Source organism: Periplaneta americana, chromosome 4 (genome assembly GCF_040183065.1).
Source record: "Periplaneta americana isolate PAMFEO1 chromosome 4, P.americana_PAMFEO1_priV1, whole genome shotgun sequence".
Lineage (NCBI taxonomy): Eukaryota > Metazoa > Arthropoda > Insecta > Blattodea > Blattidae > Periplaneta > Periplaneta americana.
Window position 1 is genome coordinate 40547567 of NC_091120.1, and position 23819 is coordinate 40571385.

The following is a 23819-nucleotide window of genomic DNA, read 5'->3' on the forward strand; positions in this document are numbered from 1 at the left end:
TCTCACTCACTCAAACGTAATGACACAGCGAAGCTCGGGACAGAGTATGCGGGAGATGCGCATGCGCGGACATGTGACAGCAACCCATTGTTGCATCGAAATCACTATTTCCTGCATTGTCAAGGTCATTTCCGCGTCAGTCTTATACATATAAATTAATATATTTCATATATATTTTCCACGGGCCAGTTTTATTTTACCCACCCCGTATTTCTCCCGAGGAAGATACGCCTGAACTCAAAAACTATGTAAGACTTTTGCGAAAATAAGATTCTTCATTTGCAGTTAAGATAATTTAACAGAAAATACAAGTTTTCACAGAAAATGTTCGTATAAGTCAATAATATTTATATTTTTGTTGCCATTAATTATACACTTTGTAACTCTGATTTTGTGGAAAAGTGGTGACACATTATTATGCCATTTGGTATCGCTGTAGCTGTGCAGAAAGATCCTTGATTCGTTGGTCTTTCAGTTGTAGTAAGCTCTCTAAATGTGTAACCTGCAAAATCAGAACAATTCAACTTGTAATAACTGCAACGACTTCATTTGAACGCGTGGCTGGCTGGCGGGGATTTTGTCCCGCAGGAGTTCTTTTACATGCCAGTAAATCTACTGACATGAGCCTATCGCATTTAAACGTAAATGCCATCGACCTAGGCCGGGATCGAACCCGCAACCTCGAACATAGAAGGCCAGCGCTATACCGACTAGCTACCGATGCCGACTGAAAATTGACACTGTCGAGGCATATGCAGCACAAATGGGAGCGGGTGTATAATGCGACGGATATCTTACATTCAAAAGACCAATCCGAGAGACGTCTTCAAGCATAAAATTTGAGGTTTGTATCTCCGATACAGACAACCCATGTTTTTTTTTCCCCTTTGATACGAAAAAAAATAAAAATAAAAATTTACCTCACCATGATATCCCGATATCCCATGGAGTGATTCCTAAGGGAAGGACGCAAATTCGAAGTTCTCTAATCGAAGTACAATTTGATATTCTGATTTTGGAGAGGGGGGGGCGTATAATACGACTATATGATTTATTTGTCTGTTTTCTCCCTGATTTCAATCACAAAGCGGGCGTATAGAGGTCAAAAGGTGAAAAATCCAAAGTCCTCCAATATACAGAGTGTTTCCGAGGTGGTGTTACAAACTTTCAGGGAAGATGGCGAAGGGCACATGTATCAATTTGACATAAGGAACCCTGGTCCGGAAATGACTGAGTCGAAAGTTACAAGCAAAAGTAGTTGTGTGAAAATGAAATAATTTTGTACACTTTATTTATGTGTATTTATCTGTACATCTTACACATACTGTATTCATCTGACGTTGTTTACGTTGTCTACTTACAGTATTCCATTCAATGCGCTGTCTGAGGGGTGGGGACAGGAAACTTCACTAAAGCAATGCAGATAGCGTAATGTGTAACAGACATGGTCGGGCCTGATATGCATGTCTGTAGACAGCAGTTATGTGTACAAGTTGCAGTGTCCAGTCGATCAGTCCTAGTGAAATGGAGGAACACGAGAGCGGAATAAGCAGATCTGATTTTCGAATACGGATGAGCCAGTGGGAACAGTAGACAAGCTCACAGATTGTATCGGTATAAGTACCCACGTAGGAGACATCCGACCCATACCATTTTTCCACGACTGTTGCAAAGGTTAAAGGAAGGAGGGCACGTGTTGCCAAATTACAATTCCATTTCCACACAACTATTTTTGCTTATAACTTTCGACTCAGTCATTTCCAGACCAGGGTTCCTTATCTCAAATTGATACATGTGCCCTTCGCCATCATCCCTGAAAGTTTGTAACACCACCTCGGAAACACCCTGTATAGAGTGATACCGTAAGTAATGTCATTAATTGCAGGGAGTTATTCTTTGAGATATTTCAAACAAAAAAGTTTAATACAATTTTGCTCATTTTTTATTCCTTTTCGAGATAAAAATTGTCTTATATGAAACATTTCATAGCGTGTTTAGGGAAGCCATTGATTTTATTCGAAATATGTTCAGTCAATTTAAGAGAGAGGTGTAATCCACTGAAGACTAAATATCCGTAATAGATGTCGTCTGACTCTGTTATGGAAATGGGCTGGTGCTCCGTCTTGCATAAACCACATTATTTTCCAGTCTTTCATTGTATAGAGGGGGAGGCGAGACCTGGCATGTGAGCTTAGCAAGAGGAGAAAGAATGAACTATCAGAAAAAGAGTTGTTTCATGATGGTTAATATTATACGAATCTATCGACACGGAAGTCCATCTCAGACTAAAACCTATTTTCTCCTTCCATACCCATTGGTGACGTAACCACGGCACATGATAAGGTCACAGGGCAGGTCTTGCCTCCTCTACTGTATGACACTTCCTTCAGCAAGACGGGCAATTGGTTTGCTAAAAAACGCAGATACTGAGAACCTGGTGATCTACGGGTAGAATGTGTGGCCCTATTAACCTGTCACCAACACAGGAATTTTAAAGTACGTTTTTCGTAAAAAAAAAAAACAATATATAATTATATATTAATCTTATTACTCATGTTTATTGGACGTTTTTCCTTGTGATGTGTATCACCACTTCTCAAAATATTAGATCCTTTTTTTAACAGCCTTATATGTTTTTGATGCGACCGATAAAGAGGAAAATGTTAGCTCACCATCACAATCCATGGAGGTCAAACTGGGAACAATTCCCTATGTTTCGTCAGCCATCTTTAAAGGCCAAGTCAAAGCACACTTGAACATGAAATTACATGAATTTGATGCCACTATAGCAGCAAATCATTGTAGATTACTGAGTCAACGCTAAGCGGACGAATAGGGGTTTAGAGGTGCGTTGTTGAGTTTTGTTGAGTATTTTGATTGTTTTAACAGGTTTAAATAGGTAAAATTTTCTTAATTTTTTTAATTAATTTAGTCGAAATTGAAATAATCTACTTTCGAAATTTTATTTCGAACTTAATACGGAGTATTTAGTACAATTTCAACCAGTTCTGACTAAAAAAACTTCAAGCCAACGCTAATTCAAACAAAAATAGTTGAATATAGACACGTGACGAAATGTTTTCTTTTTATATTTGATCTTCAGCTGCTTTGGATTTCTATAGTTACGTTGCAGAGGTCTTGGAAAAAAGTCTAACAATCAATTTATTTGAAAATGGAAGTAAAAAAGAAAACTCGAGCAACTTCAGGTACTTTAAGCTAGTTTTAAATAAAATTTAAAATAAACCTTTAGTGAGAGTATGCTGATTGTTTCCTGTTTCTCGGAGAGTTCTCGGTTCCTTTTCTCTAGCTCTGTCAGAGGAACCATTTCTTCATATTGCTCAGCCAAATTCTGCCCATTCAAGGACCTCGAAGGTAACATTTTCATACTACCTGTAAAGAACATCACTTCAATTGAAACAAAAAATAAATTAGGCGAAATTGAAGCTGACTATAAACATTTCCTTCTTAACAGTGTCCCAATTTTTATTTCAAAATATTTCGGTTCAGCCATGTGCATTGATTTGATTTCTCCGACGAGTATATATCAATATTTTCTGTGTACTTGTACCTAAGTATTTGTATAATAGCACTAGGCCTATAGTAATTAAACATATAAAATACACTCTGATGTAGGATTAATACACTATATACACTTATCACTAATAAAATCTAAATACATTAAATAAGAAGTCTGTATGTCTGAAACCTGCTCTTGTTTACATCCGACCGCTGAGTGCAGAGTTCAGAAACATCCATACTGTGTAGTTGAAGCGTAGTCAATCTCGTGTCCAAGGAAGGAGAGGTTTCATCATTATATATTAATATCATAAAATCGTACTACCCCCAAAACTTCAACCAAGCCTATTTTTAACTATTGCAGATAATAGATGAAATGAGAGGAAGATGGGGAGTGTTAGTAGTAGCTATGATAGGGGGAAACAAGAGTATCTCGAGAAAACCCTCCTGCAAAGTCTGTTTTGTCCATCACAAATGCCATTATGATCTAGCCGGAAATCGAACTCAGATCCCTGGATAGAAAACCAAATCGTTAGCGCTTGAGCCACAGACGCGACGTGAAAAGTGACAGTCATGTCAGTTGTTCAGCAAATAGGCTATCATGTTTAATAGCACAGATGAGAAGTTCGATCAAGTCTGTCATAACACTGCGTGTTGCCTATTAAACGTAGTCTTCTCGTACAGAGACGTCAATACGCGATGTGGTATTGAAGCTAAATGGCAGCTGTGAGCAGTATGGGATGAAGATAAATGCAAACAAGACGAAGACAATGGTTATCGGAAGAAAAATAAAGGTGAACGTGCGAATTCAAAATGAAGCAGTAGAGCAAATGGGCTACTTCAAATACCAGGGGTGTAGGCCTACTATAAAACAAGCAGTAACAGGAACTGCTGGCAGGAAATGAAAAGGAGGATAGTAATGGCAAAGGAAGTTTTAAATAGAAAAAGGAACACCTTCTGCGAACCTCTGGAAAAAGAACTAAGGAAGAGACTAGTGAAGTGCTTTGTGTGGTACTAAATAGGTTACATGTTCATAAGAAGATTGTAAATACATTGTGTTCATATGAAGATTCTAAATAAATTATTTGCTCATAAGTTTTCAAATACGGTAGGCCCTATATTACTTGTTCATGAGAAGATTCTAAACACATATTACAAGAATATTCTAATTGCATTACTTGTTCATAATAAGATCCTAAATACGATATGTTACTTGTTCATTATTTGTTCATAAGATTCTAAATACGGTATAGCCTATTTCTTGTTCATAAGCAGATTCTAAACACATAAGAAGATTCTAGATACATTACTTATTCATAAGAAGATTCTAAATATGGTATATTACTTGTTCATAAGGAGATTCTAAACACATTATTTATTCATAAGATTCTAAATACGATATAGTCTATTACTTGTTCATAAGAAGATTCCAAACACATTAGAAGATTCTAATTACATTACTTGTTCATAAGAAGTTTCTAAATACAGCAGGTCTATATTACTTGTTCATAATGAGATTCTAAACACATTATTTGTTCATAAGAAGATTCTAAATATGGTATATTACTTGTTCATAAGAAGATTATAAACACATATTATAAGAATATTCTAATTGCATTACTTGTTCATAAGAAGATTATAAACACGGTATATTGCTTGTTCATAAGGAGATTCTAAACACCTTACTTTTTCATCAGAAGATTCTAAATACGATATATTATATTACTTGTTCATAAGAAGATTCTAAACAAATTAGAAGATTCTAATTACATTACTTGTTCATAAGAAGTTTCTAAATACGGTAGGTCTATATTATTTGTTCATAAGGAGATTCTAAACACATTATTTGTTCATAAGAAGATTCTAAATATGGTATATTACTTGTTCATAAGAAGATTCTAAACCCATATTATAAGAATATTCTAATTGCATTACTTGTTCATAAGAAGATTATAAACACGGTATATTACTTGTTCATAAGGAGATTCTAAACACATTACTTTTTCATCAGAAGATTCTAAATACGGTGTATTATTTCTTCATAAGCAGATTTTAAACACATATAAGAATATTCTAATTACATTACTTGTTCATAAAAAGATTCTAAATACAATATATTACTTGTTCATAAGGAGATTCTAAACACATTACTTGTTCATAAGAAGATTCTAAATATGGTATATTACTTGTTCATAAGAAGATTCTAAACACATATTATAAGAATATTCTAATTACGTTGCTTGTTCATAAGAAGATTATAAACACGGTATATTACTTGTTCATAAGGAGATTCTAAACACATTACTTTTTCATCAGAAGATTCTAAATACGGTGTATTATTTGTTCATAAGAAGATTTTAAACACATATAAGAATATTCTAATTACATTACTTGTTCATAAAAAGATTCTAAATACAATATATTACTTGTTCATAAGGAGATTCTAAACACATTACTTTTTCATTAGAAAATTCTAAATCGTTAAAATTACAGCAGACAGATGTCTACCCAAAAACACATTGTCCTGATTAGGAATGCTAAAAACGTGTCTTTTTATGAAAATCTCGAAATTTATTTTTGCAGCGTCACAATACTTTCTTTTTATACTTCGTATAATAAGAAATTAAAAAGAATACTTATCTCAAGGATTACATAAATTTCTCTTCACTGATAGTAAGTACTACAAAAAAATCTACAATACATGAAGCTGTACAATATATTAATGCATCATTGACTCTGCTAGTGTTATTTCTCGGAACAGAATTCTTAATTCTTACTTTGGCTCAGACTGTTCTTTTCTCCTTCCTGAATCTTGCGATGAACCTTTGTGAGCACCTGTTGCACGGCTCCTCCAGTAAATGACACTATGTCCTCAATCGTGCTGTTCGATACATGAATGCCAAGCTTGCATAATACCTAATATGAAAGGAATCACTACTTCAAAAACACATTCAAATTTTGAACACAGGCATTACATAATTAAAATGCGAAAATCCTAAATTATTCGATTTAAGACATTGTATTTAGACTGCTGTGATATTGTGCACTAATATGAATAAAGCAAACGCACGATTATCGGTGCATGAATTGTGCGGTTTGCGATTCTTTAGATATACAGAGTGTTAAAAAAGTTTTATACAAAAGCTGTTGGAGATAAACCATAAAATATGATACCAGTGTTCGAAAAAAGTTATTCAGGCATACAGGGTGCAACAGTAAACTTCATTTTTAATGACACCTTAACTTATATTAAAAATTACATATTACGTATTTCCATTAAATTTTGCGTATCAATGTGTAGAAATGTTACCCATTCATCTTTTAACTATTTATTAAACTTCTTTCGTGGACTTCAAACTTGAGATAAAGAAGTGTGTAAAATCATGTTGAGTAGGCCATAAAATTAAACAGAACACTACTACTAACCAAATTTTGCAACAGATGCTCAAAATGAGAACAATTCACACCAAATAATGTCGCAGTCTATCACGAAAATAGTCCATTTTCTTTCCACAGTCTAGTATATACAGTCACGAAGCTTGAGTTGTGAGGATGCTAGGAACAATAGACTGTGCAGGTACTATTTCGCATTGTCTGTAATGAGGCGATATTAGCGATCCTAGTGGTTAGCAACTATCTATGGATGCATATTTACTATGTATTCCAATGGATACCATTTTTTCATCACTCAATAAAAGAATTCCATTGGAATACAATTCTTTTATTGAGTGATAAAAGAATGGTATCCACTGTGGAATCCTGAGAAACGAGAATGCGGATGCTTTAGCAAAGAAGGGCAGCACTGCTACTTACAGACCTGTTACTAAATCTACGTATTACTCTGTGAAAAGATTTATTAAATCTACATACTTAGACTTCAACAAACAAAATTTGATAACACAATCCCAAGGGAAAAAATGGAACTCTCTGCATCAAAATCCACAGTTAATTCCCGATTTACCACGAAAATCGTCTGTAGCTGCATTTAGATTGGCAACAGGCCATGATTGTTTGGCTAAACACCTGCATAGAATTGGAATATATCAGTCCCCTAACTGTCCATTGTGCAACTCAAACCAAGAAATGGATTCGGAACACCTCAAAATCTGTGCTTCATTGGCTGGTCATGATAATATCTTTGAAAAATATTGGAGTGCAAGAGGTCAAATGACTTTATTGTCAAACGCCTGGCATTAGAAAACAACAACAACATATTTACTATGTATTGAGCTTCGTGACTGTATATACTAGACTGTGGTCTTTCTCACAGTTACATGACTGTTCCATCTCATATATAGAATCATGTGCAATCATGTAGAGTAGGCCATGAAATTAAACAAAATACTAATATTAATCAACAATGAACGCTTTTCATCTCTTTCACCCAGAAGGACATGTAAGGATCTGGAAAGGTAAAGGAAGACGCCATACTGATGTCACAATTGGTAGGTCACGGCTCACTGAAAATAGGAAGTAGAAAGACATTCCAGAAATGGAAGCTATATGGAAACATTGCTCCTGAATTTACATAGATGTACACGTGCAACTGTATTTCAATATAGTGTACATACTTATATTTGTTATACAGGTCTGTCATAGACAAAAGTAACCGAGGACGGTATAACATAATTTTATCTTCATAAAGTATACCGGCACTTCCAAATTGCCATTTCGAGTACTGAATTTTTTTAGTGCCATATACGATAGATTAATCAGGGAAATTGTTACATGTGATGTAAAATGTAGGTATAGGCCTACTTTGCCGGAACCCTGACAGCTAAGAACAGTAACTCAATCCCCGCCAATCTGCTAGAGCTGTTGCTAAACGAAAAAAGTTTGAGAGTAATATTATATGTCCGGTTGAATTACGAATTTATAATTCACTTCGAGCTAATTCCTAATGGGCGTGCTATTGATGCTGAGCTTTATTTATCACAATTATAGTTTTTACACAGTTTCGACATAGAGGTATCCGGCATTACTGAGTCTTTCAACAAACAAGCCCCAAACTCCTCAAACAACAGAGAAAAAATTGCCAGTAATTATCTGGAATCGAACTCATACTATGTCCAGCATACAGTACTGATTTTACGCCTTCGAATTACCATCTCTTTCGATTTACGATCCACTTCTTTCGTGGAAGAAATTTGCAAACATTGAAGCGGTTGAAATGAGTATTCGTGAATTCTCGAATCAAAAATCAAGAACTGGTAATGTCATAGAAACATGGCACTGATAAAAGGTAAATTAAGACCTTAGAATCTAATCGTCTTTACTTTAAATTTTAAATGCATTCCGTATCAGAACATAATTCTGAATAAAACCTAGTTCAAAATGCGACATTATTTATGAGATAGTATCTGCAGTAAGTAATAACGTTACCTGACCTTTCTGTTCAAAGTATTCCAATTATCGATCTTCCATGACTTCCTGTTAGCTGGTGAATAATTGTGGAGATCCACATGTCGTGGATAATAATATTTGAGAACCTCGGCCATTAGCACTGCGAACAACACACAGATTATATTCTCTATAAAATAAAATGTTATGCACAACTTGTGTCCACGTTCGAGTACTGGGTTCATGCAGAAGTTCGTAGCGTTTTTTCGCTGTGACAAAAGTTCTTATTTGACATGAATAGAAGAAAGAAATTAATCAATAATATATTCTACTATATTATCTAAGCTTATGTCTCTCATCGGCCTTAGTAGGGTAGTCGGAATAGCGCTGGTCTTCTGCGCCCGAGTTTGCGGGTTCGATCCCTGCCCAGGTCGATGGCATTTAAGTGGGTTTAAATGCGACAGGCTCATGTCAGTAGATTTAAACTGGCATGTAAAAGAACTCCTGCGGGACAAAATTCCGGCACACCGGCGACGCTGATATAACCTCGACAGTTGCGAGCGTCGTTAAATAAACCATAATAAAATAAATCTATGACTCTCTGCCAACCCTGGGGTAGTTTCTCGATTCTGCGTCTGAAGAAATCTGCTGGTTTGAGGTTAAAGAATTCGTCAAACCAAGTTTGTAAAGCATTTTCGTTATCAAAGGAGTTCCCTTGAACATTGTTGGATAGAGAACGGAAAAGGTAAAATCTGAGGGCGCGAGTTTGGGAGAATATGGGAGATGTGGAATCACCTCCCATTCAAGCTCCTGTACAACTGCTTTCGTTATGTTAGCGGAGTGAGGGCGTGCATTATCGTGTTGCAGCAGCACTTGACGCAGTCTTCCCGATTATTTTTCTTCAATTGCGGCCGCAAGGCATCCGAGTTGTTAATAATAAATGTTATTACTTATAATTACATTCCTTGGTAGCAATTCGTAGTATACGACGCCTTCTTTATCCCACCAGACACATAACATCGTCTTCTTTGGATGGATATACAGGGACATCAGTGGCGGTTCCTCGGGGGAGGGAAGGGAGGAACGTCCTCCTCACATTTTCTTCTTTTGAAAGTAAATACCAAATAAAATATGTTCCTTGAAATTCGAGGAAGATTCGATAATTTTTAAGTTCACAGCTATAAGAAAAACTTGGTTGATCGAGTTTTAAACGACGCGCGCTCATGTGCTGTAGAAAACTGTGAGAAAGATGCGAGATTGTGTGGAGGAAAGGCACTCCATTCTTCCTCTACTGCAGTTAACACACATAGACAACAGCGCACTAGCGGCCAGAGAAAGAAGCAGAGTTTTAAAGCAAGTAAATGAACGGAGAGGGAGGAGATCCTCCTCTGAATCAGCGCATGGGCGGGAAATAGAAACCGACTGATCGTGCAGCGAGCTCGCTACCGCTGCCATCTAACGATGCTGCATTCAACCAGACTATAACACATCTAGGAGGAGGCATAATAAAAAACAGTTCTAACGCAAAGCTATGAAATACACCATGTAAACTTCTTTTTAATTATAAATCAAAAATATTATTCATAGCACTTTATATAGGCTACTATTCATGGTTTGAAACTTTCGTGGATATTTGAAAGTTAAAGTCGGGTTTATGTAAAACAAAGAGGAAGTAGTTCTAGGTAGTTGGCCCCTGAAATTCACTTTTATTCATTGTTTACTAGACAGGGCAACAGCCAAGTTGTCAGTTTTGTACAAATATATTTGAAACTGAAAGTAGGTACTGCAAACTACATTATTTTTAACATAAACAATTAATCAGCCACCGGCAGCTTTGAACAATAATGGTAGTATGACTTTACAAGAACTGACATTCTTCAAAAGCATGTGATACTGAACTTGTAAAATGTACATGTGGCAACAAGACCACGTGGGTAGGTGCATATTATCCTAACAGATTATTTCCCATTCCGATTTCCGTAAAAAGTTTCGGTTACATGTTAGTAGCTAGTCTCTTCCAACACGTGTGATGCTGTAGTGTGCTCGAAAAATGCTACGAGGTTGTGAATTTCCTTGTAATTGTTAATTTGCGCAATTATTCAACAATGAATGGAAGTGAAAACATAATATATTTTGGTCTTACATGTATGCATGTAGGCTAATTTGTAGCATGTTTTATTTAAGAAGGTGTCATTTCGTGCTGTTAACTTCTTTCCTCCTCTTAAGAAATATGCAGGAGCCGCCACTGAGAGACATCATTTTATTTTTACTTCAATTTTTATTGTACTTTGAATTTTTTTAAGTACTTCACTCCCACCTCCTCTACTACTAAACTTCCAACCGTTCTCCACACAGAACCAAGCGTATACAGTCAAAATCGCCTTACGGTCATAGTAAACACAAACAGTACTAAGTTAGTGAGTAGGCTACAGAACGTTCCAGAAATATGTTCGCGTTTTCTAGTGAAGCTTTCAATATTGAATCACATTCTCGCGCAGGTACTGTCGTCCGTTTGCTTATGTCGCATCCCGGTTTCCCTCACCCGCTTCTGCTCGGCCCTCTGTAAAGGCTAGTGGCCGGGCTCTCTTAGCTTTTTTCTGAAAACATTAATTTCTGTTAGGAATTGGACGTCTACGTAATATTATACAACTGTTTAAAATAACTTAAATAAAAGGGCCTCATTAATTAATTGTCACGTGATTTCCCTCTTTTCTATCACTCTGCGACAAAACCACTTGAACGGACTGCAGATAGCATGTCTGAGTAATTTTATCTTTTCGGATCGAGGATTTACGTACAAGCCCTATTAAATGTTAATGGAAATATATATCATCATCATATCCTTCACGTATTAGACCCTACAGGATCTGTTACGGTCTCATGCCAGCGCTTGCGTGGTCTTCCCAATTTCCTCTTTCCTCTTGGTATATAAGTAAGAATCTGTTTAGGCCATCTTGTGCGATCCATCCTTTCGACATATTTTTTCCACTGAAGTCGATATTGTTGAACAAAATTAACTATAGGATCCATTTTTAGTTCCTGCAATATGTCCACATTTTTACGGTGTTCCAGCAGAGAGCATCCCGCTGTTCGTCGCATGAACCCCATTTCAGCTGTCGTCAGCCTTTGGAAATATATATATATATATATATATATATATATATATATATATATATATATATATATATATATATATATATATATATATAAATGCATTGTTAAATATCTAGCATCTTTCAGTGTTTAAAATTATACAAATTATTATATTACATTAACTGCTACAATTTCCAGGATCCCTAATTCTAATTCAGAGAATGAAAAAAGTAATTAGTTTGTTCGAATTTTTTCTCACATTTATTTCAAAACCGTAACGGAAATTGTATATTTCAGTAATTACGTAATAACTTAATTTATTGAGAAAAAAAATTTAGATACTTAACGTAGACTAAACTGATTAAATTGCTTCTATATGCAGAAAGTAGCCTATTACTTCATCAACTGCATCGAATTATATAAAAGAAAGATACACAGAAACAAATTTAGTATATTAAGTTCAAATTTACATTGACTCAAAATAAATAATCTCTTATTTTGTCTAGAATTTTGCAATTTAACTTGGCATTTAGTTCAAATGTTTAGCAATTTAATTTACCTCCATCAGAAAAGTCTCTGGCAATATGTCCTGTGCGTTTTGTGAGTGGTATTTTGTCAAGCCATTCGTAAAGCTCTTCTTTGTATTCTTCATCCATTTCTGTTCAATTTAAACTGAATCTAGCTACCGATTTTACCGAAACCAAAAATTACATCAATCACAAGATAGTAAATCTGTAAACAATAATATTTATTACACCCACTGCCTGCTCGATCACACCCTATGTCTGTTTACACTGCCTGTCCTATCAACGGTTATGCGCGAGTAGCCACAAGGTGGCAGGTAGTGACTTTGTATTGTACAATCTCGTAAGCAACGCTTTGTATATACTGATAATGTTAATAGCGGTGTAAATAGCGGTGGGTATGCCTGCCACCTAGCGGAAAAATAACTTTGATTGAGCAGGCAGTTTATGCAGCAATAGGATGCGATCCAGCTGGCAGTGATTACATCAAACAACAATATATATATATATATATATATATATATATATATATATATATATATATATATATATATATTAGCTTCCCTTATGAAAAGGTTGCCAGATTTGACAAAGCGTATTACGGTACATATAATTTGGAAACACACCTAAAAGGTAAAATGATACACATTAGAAACGGTTAGGGAATCAGATATGCAAAATGTCAGAAAAATTTATACCTAAGTAGCGTTTGTGCTCATTTGCAGTTAAGAAAGGGGGGGATATCATCAGATAGGGTAGAATGATTTGAATGTCGCGAGAAAAATAATAATATGGATTGATTGGCATTGATATCTATACCACAACAGCCATCGGTTAAGATAACTTGAAATTTTCATTATCACTCCAATACAAATGATTTCTCAATATCTGAATCGATCCTTTGAGGGCACTAATGGCTATTTCCTTCACAATGCTGTGTGTTAGGCCCAGGTTTTTACATTTGTTGGCAAAGAAGGAGGGTATGGTACCTCGTGCTCCCACCATCAGACCTATTACATCAATGTGGGACAAGCTATATTTATCTTTATAAAACGGGATTGTTGGTTCATAGATTCGTTTCTTTTCACTGTCCACCTCATGCGGTTGATCTGTATGTGTCTCAAATCTGATGGTGGGATCGAGAATGTGTGCCGAGTTGTTCTTAATGGCAATGATATCAATTCGCCGAACACTTCCTTGTGTGGCTAGTCCCTGCACCTCTTGATGGACTGTAAACCCTACTTCCTTCAGTGCCTCGGCCAGCATAGAACGGACAGCATGGTGACGGATGTTGCGAAGGGCCTCACTGTAGGGGCAGAAGCCAAGGATATGGGGAAGAGTTTCAATCTCGCTGAGACAGCGCCTACAGCGGGTACCATCCCGACTTCTACCCGGTACAGCTCGGACCGGAGCGACATAGCCTACCATTTTAAGGGCGTCTATCCATTCCGAGAGGGTTAGACCTTTGTGATTTCTTATCCAGCTGTTTGCTGGGGGGGAACTCTTTGTTAAGAATCACTCCTTTACCCTTTTGTTGCAATGTACAGTGTACACCAATTTTCAAATTCTTTGTCTCTTAAAGCGTCTCTAACTTTTCGAGAGTCCACAAAATTTTCACGATTATTTAAAAAAGAATTAGCAGGAGTTAATTTAAGGCTCTTTAAACATGTTTTACTCTCCTCAATAAGGTCCCTAGTGGAAGTAATGTAAGGATCATTAGTTTTGTGTAATACCCTTAAGCCGTTAATCTGTTGTAGCGTGGATTCCCAGCGTACCCTAAAAAGACCAAGACCTTTATATTTACCATTAAGTTGTCATAGTTACCGTCAATATGTTAATATTAATATCCCACAATATCAACTAGGACCATAGTTTAAAGAAGAAATGTGCTAAGACTATATTGATTATAGCCAGAGCTTTCTTCAGTTACTGAAGAAGGCTCTGTTATAGCGCATTTTGTAAGGGAATTACATGAACACTGCGTTAGACCAGAAGATCTGGATATAATTATGAGAGATAGTCATTTTTTGTGCAAAAGAAGTTTTTTTCCCCGGTGAATACCGCTGCGTGAATATACACAAGTTAAATTCTACAAGTGAGTGTGCAAAAAAAACAAGTGTGGAAGTATGCAAAGCCTACTACTTCCTGCATAGATCTAATAGCAAAATATGCTGAATTTAGAGGGGTAATTTCTTTAATATGATTTTTCCAATGTAACACATTATTTATTTGTAAGCCAAGAAATTTGGTTGGTTGTTGTTTCTATTAGGGACCTATTGTTAATTATTGCGTTTTAAATTTGCGAGGTTGAATTTGGGCAGGATTTAAATTGAGTTAATGTTAACAATGATAACCATAACAGACAAGATTCTGTAGGACCAAAAATTAATCTTTACGTTGAATTATGTTAGTTTTGTTACAATTTAATACTAATTTATTGGCTGAGAACCAATCACATATTTTGGCGAGAATTGTCTCTGTTGAAGATTGGAATGTGTTGGAGCTATTGGCTATAATTACTATATTTGTGTCATATGCAAATATGGGATGACCTACATTTTTTATTATAGGAGCAAGATCATTTATGAACACTAGAAAAAGTAAGAGACCTAATATTGACCTTGAGGAATTCCATTATTAATAGTTCCTCATGCCGAAGCAGATTTCATAGTTGTATTGATTTCGACTTTCTGTTTCTTATCTACTAGACATGAATGAAACCATTGGTGTGCAACACCTTTGATTCCATAAAAATCTAATTTATCTAGCAGCATTTTATGATTTATACAGGCAAATGTTTTGGATAAATCACAGGAAATCCCTCGAACTTGTACTGCCTCCAGAATTTTATCAGTTAAACTAGATGTTACATTTTCCGTGCATTTATTTTTCCTAAATCCAATTAATTAATATTAACCATCAATATCAATTTGTAAATCACTGTAGAAACGTTTCATTCGAGTATTACTATTAATACATAAGCTCTAAAACACAGTAAAATGAAAAAAAAAAATGTTATTATGCCAAAAGTGTTAATTACAAAAAAAAAATGTTCTTTTTGTAAGTAGTAGGAAGAGTACTGTACTGAAAGTGAGTAGAAAAAACATTGTAGAAAAACTTACTTTTACTGCCAGTTTTCTTGTCGGAAATGCTGTCTTTCCACACTTAAATAACTTATCAGTTATCACTAATCACAATTTCTTCGCAAATGTCGAAAAATGTTTGCGAACAGCCCGCCATATATAATAAAATTATTCGCCAACTGTTCTCCGCTGTATATACAGAGCTATCTAGCGGCCATTCAGGAAAATATCGCTGGAACTTTGAGGTTAGTAAATAATCCGGAATAAAGTGCAAGATAACCTAAAAAATGTATAGAACAATACTACAACGTTTTGCCAACCGCTTGTCTTGAACATGGCATTGATACACTAATTGAGATAGTCTAATTGAAAATATTTGTTGATGTGTGCAATGTTTTCCACGTGGCAAATCTGTGCTTTCTTCGTATGTTTTTGGTATACAGTTACTGTTTGTTAAAATCACACATTTGACAGTTATCTAAAGCAATGACAGGAACTGAAAACTATTTTTAAACGAATTATTGTGTGGAATTGTACAGCTATGCAGTGGATTTTGAAAATCGTATCATTATTGTAGTTATGCCTAACTTATTTCCCAGACAGAGTTGTAACTTGAACGTACTAACCTGTAAAGTATGGACGGCGAAGTTTTTTGTATTTTGTATAATTTTTACCTTCATCATAGGATGTTTTTTAGCAATATCACCAATAACTTTAGGTAAGTTAGTACGCCTTCCATTTGTTCTGCATTTATCAAGCATCTGAGAAAACAGTAACTTAATTTTAGACTGTCAACATTATTGAGAAATTGTTCGAATTTTCTTTTTACAATTTGTTTCTTTTTTTTTTCGCAGATGACTGTCGATGTCCCAGTCAAAGTTATGAGAAGACAACAGAGCCTCACCATAAGAGGCGCATATATGATGAGAAATTGGAAGCACAATCTGCCCATAAGTTAGCAGTTTTAGTACCTTATAGAGATAGATTTGAAGAACTTCTTACATTTGCCCCTTATATACACGAGTTCCTGAATAACCAAAAAATCAGTCATCATATATACGTCTTGAACCAGGTATGTTATTTCTAGATTTATTTTAGGCTATGTAAATAGCCGATCGTTGTACCTTACCAATTCCCTTTCCATGAGTCTCAGTCTTGTAAGTTAAAAGTATTAAATGTATTTTCTATGTATGTTTCCTTCATTTTCATTAACCTTCCCTTAAATAAAATAGGGTATAAGCCCTTCCCTCCTTGAAGATTATTACAATTGTCTTGATAACTCACAGAAACTCCAGCACACACTTACATAATATAGGTCTAAGAAAAGCAATGACATCTTTTTTTTGTGTACATGAAGATATTTATATATGACATATCAGTAATTCTTTACAATTGCGTTACCAAAGGGAGGAAAATATCTATACCAACCAAAATGCGTATATGCAAGAGATACCAAAAGCCTAAACTAACCAAAGGTAATCTGTTACTAGTACCGGACCATACATATCTATGTACCTACCAAAATGCTTGTTACATGCAAGGCATGCGATCCTGCTTCTCCACTAGCCCCCCACTTTCGCAGCAACTTTTCATCCTTATTTCATCATCATCATCCTCAACTTTCGTAAGATCTGTGGAACATCTATTCCTTTCTTCCATCCACTTATTTTTCAAAAGTGACAAAGTAGAAGTGTACAGAAAAACCTTTATTTGCGTTACTTGTCACTTGACATTCTTTCATTTTATCTGTAATGCGTTGATTTAACATATGATATGCTAGCCATACCATAAAAAACACGGAATATTAAAAGAAAAATGTGAAAAATGGTCATTCTTTTAATAGTCCGTACATAGTACGGGATTTTGGACGTCAAATATGAGATTAAGAAGGGACAAATTTGTATAGTCTTAAATACAGGATGACCCAGACAATACGGTACACCTGGCAACCCTATCTCCAATTGGAAGTGCCATTAATTAAAATACTACTACTTACAAAAGATATAGCTGGTTTTTGTATTAAAGTAATAATTGAATGATAATCACGAAACTATGTCATATTTATGAAAGTGATCATTGGACGAAATTTAGTTCAAGAAATATAAAACATATCTGTACTTATGGCATACTTTCGCATTTCAGGTAGATCATTATCGCTTTAACAGAGCCTCCCTCATCAATGTTGGTTTCCACATAGCTCGAGAGGAATGTGATTATATCGCAATGCATGACGTGGACTTGCTACCCCTGAATCCACAACTACATTACAGCTATCCTGACACTGGACCGTTCCACATTGCATCGCCTGATCTGCACCCACGATATCATTATCCTACATTTGTTGGAGGAATCTTATTAATTAAGAGGTAAATACTTTTTCATCTTAAAAATTTTGTTTTCATAAAATGAATCATTCAGTTGTGAAAGCCAGCTATAACGGCTGGGAAGGTCATCGTGCTAACCACACGATGCCTCCATTCTGGTTGGATGATCGTCCACCTCTGCTTCGGCATGTGAATGTGAGACCAGCAGCTGGCTAGTCAGTCTGGGCCCTTCAAGGGCTGTGGCGCCACAGATTAAAAAAAAGAAATGAATCATTCACCCGAATAACAATGTAACCAACAAAAATTAAATTTTGCATAAGAACAAAAAATTGTAAAAATAATAACGTTGTTCTACTAAACAGTACTTTCAAATATCTGTAATGGTGCCAACTGTTGAAACAATATAAAAGATATTTCGAAATGGAAATAAAGTACAAGAGTTGAATGGGATGCTATTTAAGTTAATGACAGAATACCAGGTACGCAAATTGTTGCAGTCATTTACTACTGACTTACTGAAATTAAACAGACTACAAAGCAAGGAGCAGTAGGACTAATGACAATACACTGTACCCTGAAAAAAACATCTGCATGCAATGGACATTTTGAAAGAAAACCCGGTATGCAGGTTGTGCAATGAGTAGAAAAACAACCTCTGATATAATTTTCGAATCTGTAACACACAGCTTGTTGGAGAATAGCCTGGAAAGTAAATTCCAAACGAAAAACCTTGTAAAAAGGTTACAAAATCTTGTTTAAGAACACAAAGTATTTGCATAGATTGAATAAGAAAAATATAATAATAAGCCATAAAACTGAAGTGTTAGAAATGTAAAAACCCACCTTTTAACACATATTCTTAATTGAATCTAATCTAGGAGGTACGTAAATAATGTAGGACTTCATTGTCCGAATATCCCACAGCCTACAGTAAGTCAGAGGAATGCCTGTAATGAACAAGAATTTTAAATTTGACATGTTAACTCAAAAGTCGTACTTTTTTTCTTGTTACAGAGAACACTTTGAAGATGTAAATGGGATGAGTAATAAATACTGGGGGTGGGGGTTGGAAGATGATGAATTCTATGTTCGGCTGAAAGAGGCAGGACTCAACGTGACACGGCCAGTTAATATTACGACAGGGACTGAAAATACATTTAGGTGAGAAAGTTCATTATAAATATTATGTAGCTGCTTCTCTTGCATGCAACAAAAATATTAAGACTTTGAAAATTGTTATATATATTTCTTTGTAATAACTGCATTTTGCATCTGGGGGTGCTTTTATAAGAATGGTACATTTCTATTTACAGTCTGTCCAACTGTTTGTGATAACTAAGGAACGGAATTTGGAGTAGTAAAAGCTAGTATTGGCATCTATACAGCCATTTGTTTACAACCCTTTATACCAAGTCCTCCCCTCCATGGCATACTCGCAGATATCTGCACGTCAACAACAGGTGAACGGGACAGTTGTCGCATAAGAACTTCAACATGCAGGTTTGCAATTCAGAGTAGTGAAGTGCAGGTACAATGCCAAAAGTGAAACCAACTAACAATATAAAATTGAAAGACTATATTTGTAAAAGCTCCAGATCGAGTATCAAAATTCAGGAAACAATTCCCTAAATTGTCGTTTCCCCCATGTCCACTTCTTAAGAGATGGGGGTCATGGTTAGAAGCTTGCAATTATTACGCACATCACCTCCAATCTGTGAAGAAAGTGGTCCAGTCTTTCGATCCTGATGACGCAGCTGCAATTCAAATATGCCAGGAACTGCTAAATGATTGAACAATCTAGAAAGAAGTCACGGATATTAAGTCAAATTTTTTATATTTACCGGATGCCATTATTCGATTAGAAGAGTCAGGAGTAGAACTAGTTGAGCAAATAAATATTATGAGGACTATTGTAAATAAACTGAGTGCAGTAGAAGGTGAAGTAGGAAAGCGTGTTGGTGAAATAATTGAACAGAGTTTTGATTAAAAATGATAGGTACAGTATTCTAGGTCGGATTTCAGATGTACTAACAAAGACGTGTCCCAATGGCGTCATTCAACATGTGAATTTAATTGACGTATCTTGTTTCAAGGACTTACTCTCCAATTGTCTCTGCAGATGTAGAGCGGAGTTTTTCCATGTTAAAAAATTTCCTTCCTTGCAACAGAGCAAAGTTGTATTTTGAAAATTTGAAAATGATATTTACAGTTTATTATAACAAGGCACAGCAGGAATAATAAAATTGTTTCATCAACAAAACATAGCATTAATTGAAAATACATATTCAGAGGCGAGTTTCATACAGAAGACAAACTGTCTGTCAGCCATTAATATTTCCACGCGAGGATGCAGAGATTGATATTTAATTACGTATATTTGTAATGTTGTTTATTGATGTCTTGTGCGTTGCCAAGAAAAACACATGTAGTTCAAAGTGAAATGCAGATTTTGTATGTAGGCCACTATATGTTATTAAACTATAACATTTGTTTATTCTGAAATACGTTTATAAAACATTGCGTGTAAGTGTGTATGAAGTGGACTGTACTCGTTCATGCTCTGTGACACAGCTCGCTTTGACAGTCACTGAGCTACGAATATCTATGCTACGTTTCACCATTCTTTATAATACTCCAAATCCCTTTCCCTGGTGATAACATTCTCGCTTTTTAAGTAGGACTATTTACATACATACATACATACATACATACATACATACATACATACATACATACATACATAATTTCAGTATAGAATGATATAAATATAATGTGTAAGAAGCTTTTGCTTTAATGGATTAAAATGTGTTGTTTCCTTTATGAACAGACATACACATGATCGCACATATAGGAAACGTGATATGACGAAGTGTTTCAACCAGCGTGATGTAACACGACGACGAGATCGACAGACTGGTTTGGCAGATGTGGTCTACAAGCTAACAAATATTTACGAACTTCAAATAGATAGAGCGCCTGTCACTGTTGTGAATATTGAATTGAGTTGTGACAAAAAACTCACTCCGTGGTGTGACTGTGGTGATACAGGAGGCAAGAAGCAAAGCAATGCAACAAGTACACACAAATCGAAGCAATAACAACAGATTTACATTACTGTATACGTGAGATAACTAAATGTAATTTTATTGATTTTAGATCTGCAGATTTTAACATTGTTATTGCATTCATTAGTTATGGCGCTCAAGAAATGAATGCCTTTGTGTGAAAGTGTGTCAAAAATCATAAGATTTTATGTGAAATCGAAACAAATATAGCGAGATTACAGGATTGATTATATATTTACTTTAAATATAGTACAACTACTTCGTATATGTATATAAGTAAGATCTTCAGTAATTCATCCGTGAGCTTTAATAGTCATGTACATAATTTAACAAGGAACAGATGAAAGTAAATCTAATAACAGAATGGTTTAATTTGGTAGAATTCATTTTAAAACAATTTAGGCTATAAAATACTTTAATTATATAATTGAAAAGCTTGGGTGAATTAGATGCTATGCCCCAAAAAATCACTTAGAGATAATTATTATATGAATTTACAGAAAATTCTAATATACCCAAAGTATGTTAGAGTTAAAGTTGGAAACATTAGCATAGCATGTATAAACAATAGACACATAGGCCTACCAATGATAGACTTTTTGGGTATTTCACCGTGTCCTGGCACTTAACATTTTCAATGTTTTGGAACTACATACAGATTCCATTATCAGGGTAGTTGTTATGTCTAGCCCAACATATCAGGTGACCCTTCAGTCTTATCTATCTGCCCTGATGATGGAACTTGTATGTATACTTGTTTTTTTGAAAGATGAGACATGACAGGAGCATTGCGATCAGAAAAACAACTGAATGTCACATAGCGTGGTAGGCCTGTTGCTATGGTAACAACGGTTGAGTTGCCAAACTTACCGTTCCCACATGGCGAGTGCTTAATAGCTCTCTTGGCGACATTTATTGTGCACACAGTGTTAGTATTGGTATGTTTCATCTTTGATTCTCTGTCGATTTTTGTGTTGTTTTCTTACCTTTGCGTCAATTGTCAATGAATATTTTAACGTCAGCCATCGTAGCAGGATACAGTGGAATACCCAAAAGTCTATCTCTGATCACATTTACCTTGAAAGCATAACACATATAAACAAAAACATAGTGTTTTAAAAATATAGAGATAATTGAAATTTAATGTAAAAATAAATTAATATCAAAATGTGTTTACTCGCAGTTATATTTTATATATTATTTTATATTTTATGTGAAAAGATCATAATGAATAAAACCTTCAGACCCTTCTGTCATATGAACTTTCACAGCTTGATTATGTAAAAATAAAGTATTATAATTTAATTGTTGGAAATGTGTCCTGAAAATTTGTTGGAAGGTACATTCCATTGCTGAAATGTGATGTCAAAACCATGTCCAAGTCCATATATAATAGAAGTATGTGATCCCAGAACTCGCTCAGTCCATTTGGCCATTTTTATGATTTATATATATATATAGACAGAGATCAGATTTTTATCTCTGTCTTATTTTATGCCTCTTTTCTTCCAAAACATTGCCAATCCTTGTCTAAAAGTTTGTGTTATTGTGTATGTCAATTGAAAACTTGCTCAGTCTGTAGAGCGGTGGATAAAAAAAAAAACTAACTCAGTCCTTTCATAAAAATGGACTGAACATGTTTTGAGGTTACACTTTTCAATTGTTGCATTAACTGTTTCATGAATACATTAGTATTAACTATATACAAAGTATGCTGAATTTATTATTCAGTCATGTTGTACATTGTAGTTACCCATATTCCAGAAAAAATCGAAAAAGCAGCTTCCTCCCCCTTTAGAAGACTTCGGTATTTAGATCTGCATTTATGTGGAACAACTGTGTATTATTTCTTTAACTGCTCTGCCTTCAGAGAATCCATTAAATTTCCTTTACATTGAATAACAGGGTCTTTCTCTAAAAGAGGGGACAGGATAAAGTGGTTACAGCATGGTACTAATTATACCACCTCCTCCAAGAGCCACAGTTAAGAAATTATGTATATAATTTTAACTTCAAAGACTCCAATGGGACTTCGTGATCTCTTAAATAGTTATGGTAACTTCACTTCTCTTTGAAAAGTACATATCTAAAAAATGTCCGCCATCGTGGCTTTGTCAAGCTCGTGTGTAGTCTGAAACAAATATGGTTACAGCTTGTCCAAGTCAAGTGGGGATATTGGGATGGAATGTAGAGGCAAAACACAGTTGCCACATAGGTCACTTGATGCTCAGATTTCAACGTGTGCACATCGTTTAAAACACACTACGGAGCGCACGCATTTTTTGTCCTTGTCTTCAGATAAAGGCAACAGTTACGCTGTCTCCCAGCCTCCACCCTCATGCAACTTTCTCTCCTACGCCCATGCTTGCTAATCAGAACGCCAAACCTCACTGTCAAGCAGAAGCAGAAGTACTGTCTATTTCAAAGCTTCTTAAATTGTTACCGCTCTATGAACTGAAGCACAGTAGGAAAACTTTGCTGTCATATGAGACTGTACTGGTCTCCTCTCATTACCGCCTCCTTTCACTACAGAACTGCCTCCAACTTCCCCTCTCGGCTCGCAGACTTAACTTGGTCGAGCTGTAAACATATCATCTTTAAAGAGCATCTATGCCACTTTATGTAGATCCATCATCTTCTGAAGGGTTATATTCTGAACTAGAGAAATTTCGTAAATTAGTTTTCTTTTTAGTAATTTAGCTGCATATTTCTGTAGGAACCACCATATTGGTGAAACCCTGCATAAGCACATTCCCCTTGAAATATTTTCCTCCATAAAGAAAAATGAAAATCAAATTTTATTCACTGTACTATCATCTTGTGGGATAGCTACTTCATGTGTATAACATATACAGAGTGTTCATTTCAAAACTT

General features: G+C 35.3%; 2 protein-coding genes across 3 annotated transcripts; one reads left to right on the forward strand and one right to left on the reverse strand.

Moving 5' to 3' along the window:
* Positions 1-265: 265 nt before the first annotated feature.
* Positions 266-16746, reverse strand: LOC138697742 (sperm flagellar protein 1-like). 2 transcript variants are annotated; one of them, XM_069823229.1, is made up of 5 exons: positions 16686-16746; positions 8904-9019; positions 6294-6432; positions 3245-3390; positions 266-502 (listed from the first exon to the last, which is right to left on the reverse strand). In XM_069823229.1, the coding sequence occupies exons 2-5, from the start codon at positions 9012-9014 to the stop codon at positions 416-418; spliced, it is 483 nt and encodes a 160-aa protein (XP_069679330.1). In that variant the 5' UTR covers positions 9015-9019; positions 16686-16746; the 3' UTR covers positions 266-415. The 2 variants fall into 2 exon arrangements, with proteins under 2 accessions (XP_069679330.1, XP_069679329.1); XM_069823228.1 differs by lacking the exon at positions 16686-16746 and adding an exon at positions 12509-12700.
* Positions 15808-21168, forward strand: beta4GalT7 (beta-1,4-galactosyltransferase 7). Its single transcript, XM_069823226.1, has 5 exons — positions 15808-16274; positions 16411-16628; positions 17699-17922; positions 18895-19041; positions 20708-21168. Exons 1-5 carry the CDS (start codon positions 16136-16138, stop codon positions 20976-20978), a joined length of 999 nt encoding a protein of 332 aa, XP_069679327.1. The 5' UTR covers positions 15808-16135; the 3' UTR covers positions 20979-21168.
* Positions 21169-23819: the final 2651 nt, after the last annotated feature.